We start from the raw sequence: 10,972 nt of genomic DNA, 5'->3' as shown, positions 1-10,972 counted from the left end.
ACACACCGAAAATAAATTAAAAAGTAAAAAAAGGCACCAACAAAACGCAACGGTTAAGGATGCATCATTTATGGTGCGAGTTTTTCTTCGGGCCATCTCGCAGCACACCGTAGACTCTCAACAAGAGCAAAAAGACCAAAAATGCCGCTGCCACAAGGAGCCAAAACGACCTCGAGTTCCTTTTCAACACAAAACCTTCCACGTCTCCTTCATCAACTGTTTTTTTGGCTTGTTTCCTTCTCTGAATCATTGCCTGGGCTCTTGCCTTTCGTGCCTGCTGCACGCGTGATCCCACATTTGCTGTGACCCCAAAACCCGAATAGTCTCCTGTGCTTCTTTCAGCATCATGATCTTCACCCTCATCCTCGCTTTCCCCCTCCTCTTCTTTGGCACGCTGTTCACGTTCTCTCTCCTGTTTCTCCCTCTGCTTTTCGCACTCCTCCTTGCAACGTCTATACGCCGCCTCATCAATAGCATGGGCATTAAGTAGGATCTGAGCAATTTCATCACATGTACTCTCTGCCAACATAAACGTCACATGTACACCTTCCCTTGTGAGCACCTCACCAAGCCATTGCCGAATTTTTTGCACTCCATCAGCCCCATCCGCACATTGAAGAAACTCTACCATGACTTTCACGGCGTCCGCATTTTGCGAGGCGATGGCATGGTGAATAAGTGCAAATCCATTCTCAACGTCGTGGTGCAGAAACACCTCCTCCAGCTGCCCCTTTTCTCCCCTCTTCTGCATTGCATTCAGGAGTACCCGCAACACATTCGCCGCGGCAGCACTTGAGTGAGTCATAAGAAGAGTAGAAAAAGGGGTATGGCCCCATTTGTCCATCGCAGCTGGATTCGCACCGAGCCGCAGCAGACGTTCTGTTGCTCGAGTGATCACACCCTCGTTGAGATTTGGGCACGACAGGAGCAAATGTAGCGCCGTGCCCTCCGAGTCCGTCTTCATGTTGACGAGGGTCTCTACCTCGGCTGGTTGTGTTTTCGCCATCTGTGTCAAGAAATCCAAAAGATCCACCAAGACCCGATCCGACCCGCCGTTGATATCCGACACGGCGGTGTGCAACACTGTAAAGTGAGAAATGTCTTTCTTGCCAAGAAGCTCAAACGCTGACACAAGAACAGGAGAGCGATTCTCCAAGCAGAGAAGTCCCTCTTGTGATTCTTCCTTGAAATTGGTAGCGGCCTCCAGAACATACAAAAACAAAGCAGCAGCATTGAGTGAGGCAAGCACATGCAGCGGTGTGCGACCCTCAGCGTCATTAACCAGAGGGTTTGCACCACAACGCAGTAACAGCGCCACCGCAATATCGTCTTCCCCCCAGCAGGCTGCGTGAAGGGCAGTGGAGCGTTCCGAGGAGCCATCTACGGCGTCCACATTGGCGCCAGCGCGTAGCAACAGGTGCAGCCCTTCCTCCTCCATCCTCTGGCTCACCGCATACGACAGCGGGAGCATCTTCTTCGCATTAGGACTGTTCACAAGTGAGCGGGCGACTTCTCGATTGACAGCAAATTTCACAGCGCCGGTTTCTTTGTCTTCGGTGCGCACCAGCAGGACCTCCCCTAGACCCTCAACATCGCCCTTCTTCAAACAGTTCCAGAATTGCACCTCAAGAGCGGACACGGGGGCTGCAGCCGCATGACTATTTTTCGAATTCTTCTTCGTCATTTCCAATCGAAAGAGACGCGCACAAACACACACACACACACACACACAAATAATAACACAAGTTTAAAGCCCACACTTCGCCCCTTTTTGACACTCGGAAGCCAATGCGGTGATCTCTTTGAGTGTTCTTCTCACGCTTCCAACATAAGCCAAAAAAAAGAAGAGAAAAGGAAAAAAAAATGTATACAGCCATTTGTGCATTACATTACACCGCCCACCGTCCAATTGTAAAAGGGGACAGTACATTCGCCAGAACCACATCCCTGGCGCGCACAGCAGAGTAGAAACAAATATACCTTCACCTTCCATGCCCAGTGAAACCCTGCCTCCATTCTTCACTATGAGGCTCACCAAACACCTACGCGGAGAGCAAAAAAAAAAAAAAAAAAAAAAAAAAACAAGAGCGGAAAAAAAATAAACCACTGTGTGTCATTTTCAGAGACACTTTCGGGCGCAGTTTTTTGTGCATTTGTTTTCAATTTTGACTCTCACAACAGCAATTCCCAACAACTAATCTGAATTTCCGTCGGTTTGCTGGAACGGTGGGGCAGGCTTGCTTTTTTCCATCTCGCGTGCATCCTCGTCACGGTTGCCATCCAGTCCACGCACGTCAAGGCCCTTCCGTTCAAGCAACGCCGCGCTTTCTTCGCGCAGCTGCTGAAACAGTTCCTCCGCCCGAGCTTGCAGCGCCCCATCGTCGGGATTCTGCGCGAATTCGTCCAACACATTCTGTAGTCGCCTTTTATTCTGCGAGTTCCAACTAGAAAGGGGCACCATGCCGCTCCCACGTTCCAGCGGCTTTGCCTGCGTCGGACTGGGGCTCCACGCGATGGTGTGGAACACTTCAAACGTCGCCGGAATAAGTTCATTTTTCCGATACATGACGTCGTATGCGGCGCACGCCGCAAGGAGAACGTCGCGGTTCAGCGGCCGACGCATGTAGTGACAAGCACTTTCCCCCATTGTTGAGAGGTGCTCCATTAGGTTAAATGGAGTTTGGTACAGCAGCAGGTGACGGTCCACATCGATACTTGGGAGATTAAAACCCGCCTGCAACACAAGCGTTGACAAGCCAGCGCCATCAATCATGGGCGAAATGTGCGGCGAGACCCCGCCCAGCACTTCCGTCTGCGCCATGGAGAAACACCCGCGGAGCTCATATAGCGTATTGCCACCGAACATGGAATGTAGCATAAAGGCATCCTTTTTCAAAACTCTGCGAATGTTCACCATGGCTGTCTCAAGGTCGTTTACCCAGTGCATGGAGAGACACGACACCACCATGTCCACAGTCCTCTCAGGAACACCGAAAGGATCCGGCTCCTCCTCGTCACAACATATCTGTACAAACTCCACATCAGGTGGAATCATGTGCTTCACCTCCTCATAGTTGCGATTCAGTCGCTCCTCGCACACATCCGTCTGAATGTATTGCTTGAGCCCAAAGAGCTGCTTTTTCTCAAGCATTTGGCGAAAGAACCATCCCGTGTGCGCTCCAACTTCTAAAACCACTGGCGTATCGCGCTTTACAAAGGCGCGGCGGTCCAGCATCTGCTCCGCACAAAGTTTGTGCAAATCACACGCCGGAGCGTCCACAAGACATCGCTGAAGACCCTTCAATTGACGATCAAACATTTTAATGTTAAGGGCACGCGCCGGCGCAGACCGCGTGAGCACCACGGGAGAAGGCATCGCGTCACCCCCCCACACTGACAAGCTTGTTGCTAAATTTTGCAACACGGGAAGACGGTGATGGAAATGGATATACACACACCAGTTATTTCTAGGGTAGGGGGATCTATTTGAAGGCAAGAAAAAAAAAGAAAAAAGCAAAAACAGCAGAACTCAGCCACCGTAGATGCAAAATGGAGGCACACAGCTATGTATGTAAATGTGTACATAATTTCCTTTTTTTTTTTGCAGCCGGATTATTTTTACTCAAAAAAAAAATCCCAAAAATAATTAAAAAAAACATTAACATAGAATTAGCATGTTCGAGGCAAACGTTGTGGGTCTAACCCACTTCGTACCCGTCCTGTTCCCCTTTGTCGCATCTTGTTTTTGTCCGTGCCTTTTCCTCCTAAACTTATTTATTGTACCCTTCCCTACCGTCACAATTCCACTTCCTTGTTACATTAACCCCCATAATTTTCACTTCTTTGGAGTCTTTTCCTCAATTTTACCTGGTCCTCATTTAGACTGGATCCATTCGTCATTTATGGTAAAAACACAAATAAAAACAGAAGGGTGTGCCTACAACTTTGACCGCGCAAACGTCTCAGCCTTCTCAATATTCTTTTTCACCACGCCGACGGCCTCTTCAAGCATCTCCTTCTCGACCGTTGTGATGGGGCCAATAGGAAGGCGCCTCTCAATGCCATTCTTTCCTAGAACCACCGGTATTGCGAGAAATGGGCATTCGTGTGTGCCGTCCGTGTCAACATACGCGTACACCATGGGCGTATCCAGACCCATAAGCGCCTTCACGACATGCATGGTGAAGCGGGCGCCTGCCTCCGCCATGGAGAGCGTCGCACTGCCGCGACCCGCCTTTGCTTTCACCACCTCCGTCCCCGCCACCTGCACACGTTTGCGGATCTCTTTCAGGGTAGATTCATCAGGCAGAGGACCAGGAATCTGCGAATACAGGGGTACGATAGTGACATCGCTGTGCCCACCGACAACTGGGACGTATGGAACGACAAGTGGGTGTCGAGCATTGTTGATAAAACGTGTGGCTCGCAGTCCATCGAGCAGGCTCACACCAAGCAGTTTGTTTTTGTTGTACACACCAATCTTCCTCAGTGTCTGGGCTGCAATGGGCACCATGCTGTTCACAGGGTTCGTAATAATACAGAAACAGGCACTGGGCGATACAGAGGCGCATGTCAAGACGAGATCCATGACAATGCCGGCGTTCACGTTGAACAGATCGTCGCGCGTCATACCGGGCTTGCGCGGTACACCAGCCACAATGACAAAAACATCAACTCCCTCGGCCAGTTCAGTCAGTGCGGGGTCGCGGGATAAGGGGGGTAGCTTTCCTGCGGCGTGCTTCACTGTAATTCCGGCACGGTCGATGTGGGACAGGTCAGCGGCAACCCCAGGTGCCCCTGCCACGTCATACAGTGACAGGGTGCTGCCAAACGGCAGCTCCCGAAGGAGCAGCAGGGAAAGGGATTGGCCGATGCCTCCAGCGGCACCAATAACAGCGACATTCACCATGATTGCAAATATTTAATTTATAATATCAAAAGATTAAAACCAATTCTCTAAATTTATTTTAGCAACAGAGTAGAAATAAGTAAAAAAAAAATTGTTTAGTTTAATAAATGCACGACTTCATATCTGTGCAAAGAAAATTGAGGAAAGGGAACCGAAGCCACGCAATTGAAAAACCAAGAAATCAATACAATTATGAACAATAATCCACTCGAGGTGTCATCTAAGCATGCTTCAGGTGAGATTCTACAAGGAGAAAAAACACCAATCAACCACGTGAGGAAAGAACATCAGCACAGACAGTTACCGGTGAGTGGGAGTGCATTCGCAATATCTACCACAGTAATCAAAAAAACAACAACAGCAACAAAAAAGGTACAACGAAAGCCAAATACAAATTGAATAGGTTTACCGCCGTGACATTAGTTTACAAACAAACGACGTATCCATCCCTCTAGTTGCTTCGGTTTTTACAGGCCAAACAAAAAAATCTCATCTCTGAGAGTTTTCCATAGTCCACAGAAAATCATCTACTCTTTTTGGTTTCTTGCTGAACCGCGGCACCTGGTTCACTCTTGTCGCAGGGCTGGCAGTCAGGGATGAATGGGATGCGTCAATTGGCACCGCAGACCGTCTAGCCGTTGACGGGGGCGTGTGTAATGGTGGAAACGCCTTCCGCTCATATTCGTTGTCATCGTTTGCTGAAATCCCCATTATACGCGTACCCTTCATGGCTGCATCATTCCCCCCCGTCCCTGAAAGGTGAAAAAAGGAAGAGAAATAACCACCCAGTCTCGTATTGGCGTGGCGAACTGTCGCTGCGTTGGCCTTTTCATTCCCGCCGTACATGCCGGCGTGCGACCCATCTGTGTGGCGCTTTGTGTCCTGTTTTGCGTTACGGAGCGATATCTCTTCCTCCAACTGGTCCAGGCTGGCCTGAAACTCCAGGTTCTCACGAAGGTTGCTCAATTGGACCCTCAGCTCCGCATTTTCCCTCTGCAAGGCACATATCTCTTGATAGAAATGCTCCTCCAGCGCCGTGGTCGTCACCTCATATTCGCGCCGCAGGGTTTCCGTGGCAATACCCACACTCAGTGTGTGACGCACATCCTCCACTGAGGCACGATGCACCGCAAACTCCTCGTAAGCACACTGTTTGTACCGTAACAAAAATATCATCATCGTCATCACAGTGTTTGAAATTGGCGGCAACTTGCGTTCCATGGGGGAATCCATCTCAAAAAGCAATGCTTTTTTCGCCACATTCACCTCATGCGTAATTACGCCAATCTCCTTGGCACGCAAAAGCAAAGAATCACCAAAAGCGTGGAGCATAGTTGACTCACCTGCTTCCCACACAACGAGGATCTCCCGCAGCTTCTCCTCCAAACGAAAACAGTCAAACACATGCTTCTCCCGCCACTCCCCCATGCGGCGCCGTGTTGCAACACCCACCGATGACAGCACCTCACAAGCCGCCTGCACCCATGCAGCATGCTCTGCTGTGCAGTGCGCTGCAAACGCCGCGTGGGTCCCAACCAACTCGCGTTGCACTTCTTCGCAGTGGAGAGATCGCATCGTCATCTGACGGAGTGCAACGGCCATCTCCACGCGGGCTGCTTCCTCTTGCTGCGCAATGGACTGTCTCTCAGCCACGTGTTCCGCAAAAAGCATGCAGCTCTTCCGGATAAAGAAAGACAACTGCTCCGAATGGGCAGTACGCAACGCCGCAGCCTCTTTCTTTTCATCCTCTCGTTGCTGCTGCAGTACAGCCCTGGCAATGTTAACCTCTCTCCTCAGCTTAGTTACTGTAAGCTGGTGCTCCTGTTGAAGACTGCTAAGCTTCTCCCCATGGCTCCGCTGCGTCTCTGCCGCGCGGCGATCCATATTCGCCACAAGCGCTGAGTGCTCGGCCTTAAGACTTTCCATAGCGTTGCTGACAATGGCCCACTTCCCATCAATGTGTTCGTTGTAGAGTGAACTGTTTGTTTCCACTAACTTTTGCATAGCTTTTAAGAGTTGAATACTCTGTGTTAAATTCTTATGAGCCTCATCTCTTGTGTTTTTTGTGGTATTTATTATTTCCTGCAATTCCTTTTCCTTCTCATTATATGTTAGTTGAAGTTGCCGCTGCGTTTCATATGCCTCATCATCTTTCTTCTGGAGAAGAAGCTGTATCAGTTTAAGTTCACTCTGGTGTTGTTCTTTTTCCATGCACATTTCTTGAAGATGGTGATGCCTCATTGCGTTTATTTCCGCTTGCAGATCTCTCACCGTACCGGCTGTTTCTTCCAGCTGATTAAACAGTTGTTGAACGTGAATCTCGTAGTTATGATGTACCTTCTCAAGAAGCAAATCAATTTTACCCTCGTTAAATTTTAACGCTCCATGCAAGTGCTGTTCCACTGTTTCCAAATATTGTCTCGTCTGACAATTCCATGTTTCCATCTCTAGACGTTTGGCCGCTTGTTGTGCACGCATCTCAACCTCATGGAGTTCTTTGACACGCCTAACTTCTTCTTCCTTCTGTTGCAGCTTCTCGTTGAAATGCACGGTTTCCTCTTCAAGAAGAGAGCGGGCATCTCCTACCCGAGTTTCTGCGTCGTGTTCAACATGCGCAAGTTTATCCCATAATTCACTGTGACTCTTGTAGAGTGTCGCAGCGTAACGCTCGGAGAAGTCTGTCAGCAGCTGCAATTTTTCATGAAAGAGGGCAAGCCGCAATTCAGATTGGGCAGTGAGTGCGGATGTCATATGAGCTGCGAATTCCACGAGGTCCCGTTCCTGCTTCGAGATGCCGTTGCGCAGGCGATCCATATTTTCTTGCAGTGAACGGGCGTGAGCGGCTGCTTGTGCCAGGGCGTTCTTGTGTTCCTCTCGCATCTCGTCCATCTTCCCGTCCAAGAGACGTCGTTCATGATGAATTCGTGATGCATGGCGGCTGTCAACAAGGCTGCAGCGCTCACCCGCTTCCTCGGTGAGAAGGCGACGATACGCCTCAAGCCTTTCTTCCATTAGCAAAGCCAAAGCTTCAAAAATCCCAGTGGAATTTCGTTGCAGGAGTTCCGCGTTATTTTTCGTCTGCAGCAGCGTTGCTGTGAGCTTCTCATTCAGATCCTTCTCCCTCGTTTGCAGCCGTTGCGTCTCCTTCTTTTGTTTCTCGCAGCTCCTCCACAGGTCGTCTCGCTCAGTGGCGAGTTTTTCCAGTTGTTGCTGGAGGCAGTCTCGTTGCTTTTCCGAGTTTGCCGCGCGTTCCCTCTCAATGCGTAGTTGCTCCTTCATTCCATTTACGGTCGCGTACGCAGTTGACAGTTCCCTCACATTCTGCCTCGTTTGTCCCTTGTCTTGCGTGCCTCTTGGCATCACCAACGGCATGGATGGCTCCTTTATCTTTTCCTCTTGCATCTTTTCGCTTTTTGCACATGCCCGCTCAAACGATGCAATAAGTTTATTTCCCATGGCGGTGAGCACCTCCCACTCTTTGCGCTCCAGCTGTTTCAGGTTCTCCCGCAAAGACCAGCTGTGGGAATCGATCAAAATCGTGTTTTTCTGAAGCATGGCATCGTACTTCTTTGTGGCATCCGCGGCGCAGCGTGTGATGGCGTCCACAAGGCTTGCGTAGTTGCCGTTTTCACTGTCAATTCCAAGTCGCTTTAAGGTTTGCAATGTGTCGTTCCCAAGTTGAAGCTCTAAGTCACTCCTCTTTGATCCCGCCACAGCCTTCGTCGGCGATTTCTCGGGGTGAATGATCAAGCGGGATGCCACTTGCTCTTGTTTTTCCTTTTCCAGTGCCGCCAGCTGGGCACGGAGCCGTTCTTTTTCTTCGGTTGCCACCTGCAACTCATTCTGTAGCCGTAGCACCGTCAACTTGGCGCGCCGAAGGTCTTTTGCCTCGTGCTGCAGCCGGCTGTTTTCATCCGCAAGTTTTTTCATCTCTGAGACATTCTTTTCCAGCAGTTGAGAGCGAAGCTCATCAATTGTGAAGTCGCGGTCTGCAACGTCCTGCTCCAGTTGCAAGACACGATCCTGAAGTTGTTCCACCTCTTCATTGCTGTGCCCAACCTGCGGCCGCTCGCGTAAGAGACGCTGAAGCCGTGAAACCTCCGCCGTCAGGGCCTTTATCTGCCGCACCTGTGGGTCCTCGTTGATGATGGCCCTGGTGACAATTTGCTTCGCGCGTGACGCATAACGCAGAGTTTGACACGTCTCCTGATAGTGCGTGACACTTGGTGAGATGGTGGCCACCATCGACGTCTTGCTGTTTCCCCCAAGCGAGTCCATTAGAAGCCATGTGAGGTTGGAGTCACGGTAGGGGCAAAAAACACCTTGCTTACCGGAGGAAAGGTCTGCAAGGGCATCAATGACTCGTCCTAGTGCGGTGAGAGAAAGATTTATCTTCGTTGCCTCCTTGAACAGCTTTCCCTCCACCCCACTCGCACCTGTGCGCTCGGAACCTGCGAGATCCACTAGGTTCAACTTGCTGCTCACACGGCTACTGTTGTCATCCTCATCCAGTGTCATTTGCGCAATGTGGAGAGAAACTATAGCATGACTTCGACTACTGCGGTCATTCACCTTTGTGCAGGCCGTGTGGCGTTCTGCACTTCCTCGCCGGATCCACTGCAGAAGTTCTTTTTCTTCCACCACATGTTTCCGCACGAGCCCCTCTACATAAGCGCCACATGTTGGTTGATGGCGCAGATGCAGTTCTGTTTTAGTACCGTTAGATTCTCCGGTCATCAGATCAAAGACCTTCTCATTATAAATTTCATAATACTCAAATTCCACACGAAATGAGTGTGAACTATTCATTTTGTGCTTGAGACGCAGAGAATTAAAAATATCACGTGCCAGACGGGGGATAAGACCCTCCATACTTAGGGTGTTATTATCTGCGACGCATATCATGTCACTGCCACCTTGCGTTTCAGAAATCATCATAGACTTTTCGGGCCTCGAAGGAGTTTTGAACGGGCTCCATTTGTTTTTAGCAGCAGGTGGCGTTCTCGCCATGACCGAGGCTTCTCTTCCCTCGTACTGGGCCTCACATGCTGCCAACAATGGTGGTCCAATCATGGTGTGTGTCTTCCCGCTCCCGGTTTGACCGTAGGCAAATATACAGCCATTATACCCGTCAATCACATTACGTAGTACAAAAAGGCCCACGCGTTGGTACACAAACTCCTGGTCGCCTCCTTCTACGGCAGACGTGGAGTCAAAGCAGTGCTCAAACGCGTACGTCAGGCGCGGTTCGTAATTATTGGATGGGTCCAAAATTGTGATTTGGCCTCCATCAGGGGCGAGTTTCACCGTCGTCGGCGGGTGCCCTCCGCACTCCTGCAGCTCACGCTCGCTGAATGGACGAATGCGCACATACACCCGAGTAGCAGAGAAAAGGGACTTTTGACCGTGTTTCGTTAGATCATTGCCCGTTGATGGCGTATCCAGTGGCCGTGGTGATCCGTCCGTTGGAGTATTGCCGCAGGGCGTCATGACCGCAACCACCAAACAAACCCACTCTTTTCTTTTCTTTGCTTTTTTAAGTTATTTATTCTTCTTCCCTTTCACTCACACCTCCTCCTTTCTTCACACAAACAAATACAGTACAAAAGTATCGCTCCTGACGGTTTTATTGTCACAGACGTGGAGTTCCCACGTTTGGCGAGCGCCGTGCGTTTGGATCTGCAAACCTACCGATGCGTCCTTTGGGCAAAACAGAGAAACAACGACCAGAGAAGAAGAGAGACAAGCAACACACGTGTTGTGGGTTGGTGGGTTGAAAATCCCTGAGGTCTGCAACAGGGAACAAAGAGGGTGGGGGAAAGGCAGCAGCAAAAGAAGAAATATGCAAAGAGAGACAACAATATGCGGCGCAGCCAAATGAAAAAAAAAAAAAAAAAAGAAAAAATATGACACAAGGCATCAACGTCATAAAATAACCAATAAATCTCTGCGTCGTGTCTTTTAGTTATGCGTGCGCCATAATTATACATGTGTATGTGTGTCTATGTGTGGTGGGTGTTCCTGCTTGGAACGATATTCAGCAGAGCAACACATGAAGAACCC

The 10,972-nt window shown here is 49.8% G+C and overlaps 4 protein-coding genes across 4 annotated transcripts, besides 6 other annotated features; all 4 read right to left on the bottom strand.

Annotated features, from left to right (window-relative positions):
* Positions 1 to 7,617: a sequence feature (heterozygous, non-Esmeraldo-like haplotype).
* Tc00.1047053511293.90 (hypothetical protein, conserved) lies at positions 65 to 1,684 on the bottom strand (the record flags this gene model as incomplete). The annotated part of the gene is made up of 1 exon (XM_807373.1): positions 65 to 1,684. The coding sequence occupies one exon, from the start codon at positions 1,682 to 1,684 to the stop codon at positions 65 to 67; it is 1,620 nt and encodes a 539-aa protein (XP_812466.1).
* Positions 1,700 to 1,732: a microsatellite.
* Positions 2,056 to 2,103: a microsatellite.
* Tc00.1047053511293.80 (hypothetical protein, conserved) lies at positions 2,195 to 3,376 on the bottom strand (the record flags this gene model as incomplete). Its single annotated transcript, XM_807372.1, has 1 exon — positions 2,195 to 3,376. The coding sequence occupies one exon, from the start codon at positions 3,374 to 3,376 to the stop codon at positions 2,195 to 2,197; it is 1,182 nt and encodes a 393-aa protein (XP_812465.1).
* Positions 3,938 to 4,909, bottom strand: Tc00.1047053511293.69 (glycosomal malate dehydrogenase, putative; the record flags this gene model as incomplete). The annotated part of the gene is made up of 1 exon (XM_807374.1): positions 3,938 to 4,909. The coding sequence occupies one exon, from the start codon at positions 4,907 to 4,909 to the stop codon at positions 3,938 to 3,940; it is 972 nt and encodes a 323-aa protein (XP_812467.1).
* Tc00.1047053511293.60 (kinesin, putative) lies at positions 5,399 to 10,399 on the bottom strand (the record flags this gene model as incomplete). Its single annotated transcript, XM_807371.1, has 1 exon — positions 5,399 to 10,399. The coding sequence occupies one exon, from the start codon at positions 10,397 to 10,399 to the stop codon at positions 5,399 to 5,401; it is 5,001 nt and encodes a 1,666-aa protein (XP_812464.1).
* Positions 7,618 to 7,679: a sequence feature (areas merged during assembly that could not be assigned to a particular haplotype. This can correspond to areas where the two haplotypes were merged or to regions with more than two copies in the genome that were merged during assembly.).
* Positions 7,680 to 10,972: part of a sequence feature (heterozygous, non-Esmeraldo-like haplotype) that runs on past the window's edge.
* Positions 10,790 to 10,814: a microsatellite.

Source organism: Trypanosoma cruzi, genomic scaffold (genome assembly GCF_000209065.1).
Source record: "Trypanosoma cruzi strain CL Brener 1047053517087 genomic scaffold, whole genome shotgun sequence".
In the NCBI taxonomy this organism is placed as follows: Eukaryota; Euglenozoa; class Kinetoplastea; order Trypanosomatida; family Trypanosomatidae; genus Trypanosoma; species Trypanosoma cruzi.
The sequence above is the reverse complement of the archived record's forward strand: the minus strand, read 5'-3'. Positions and strand labels throughout refer to the sequence as shown.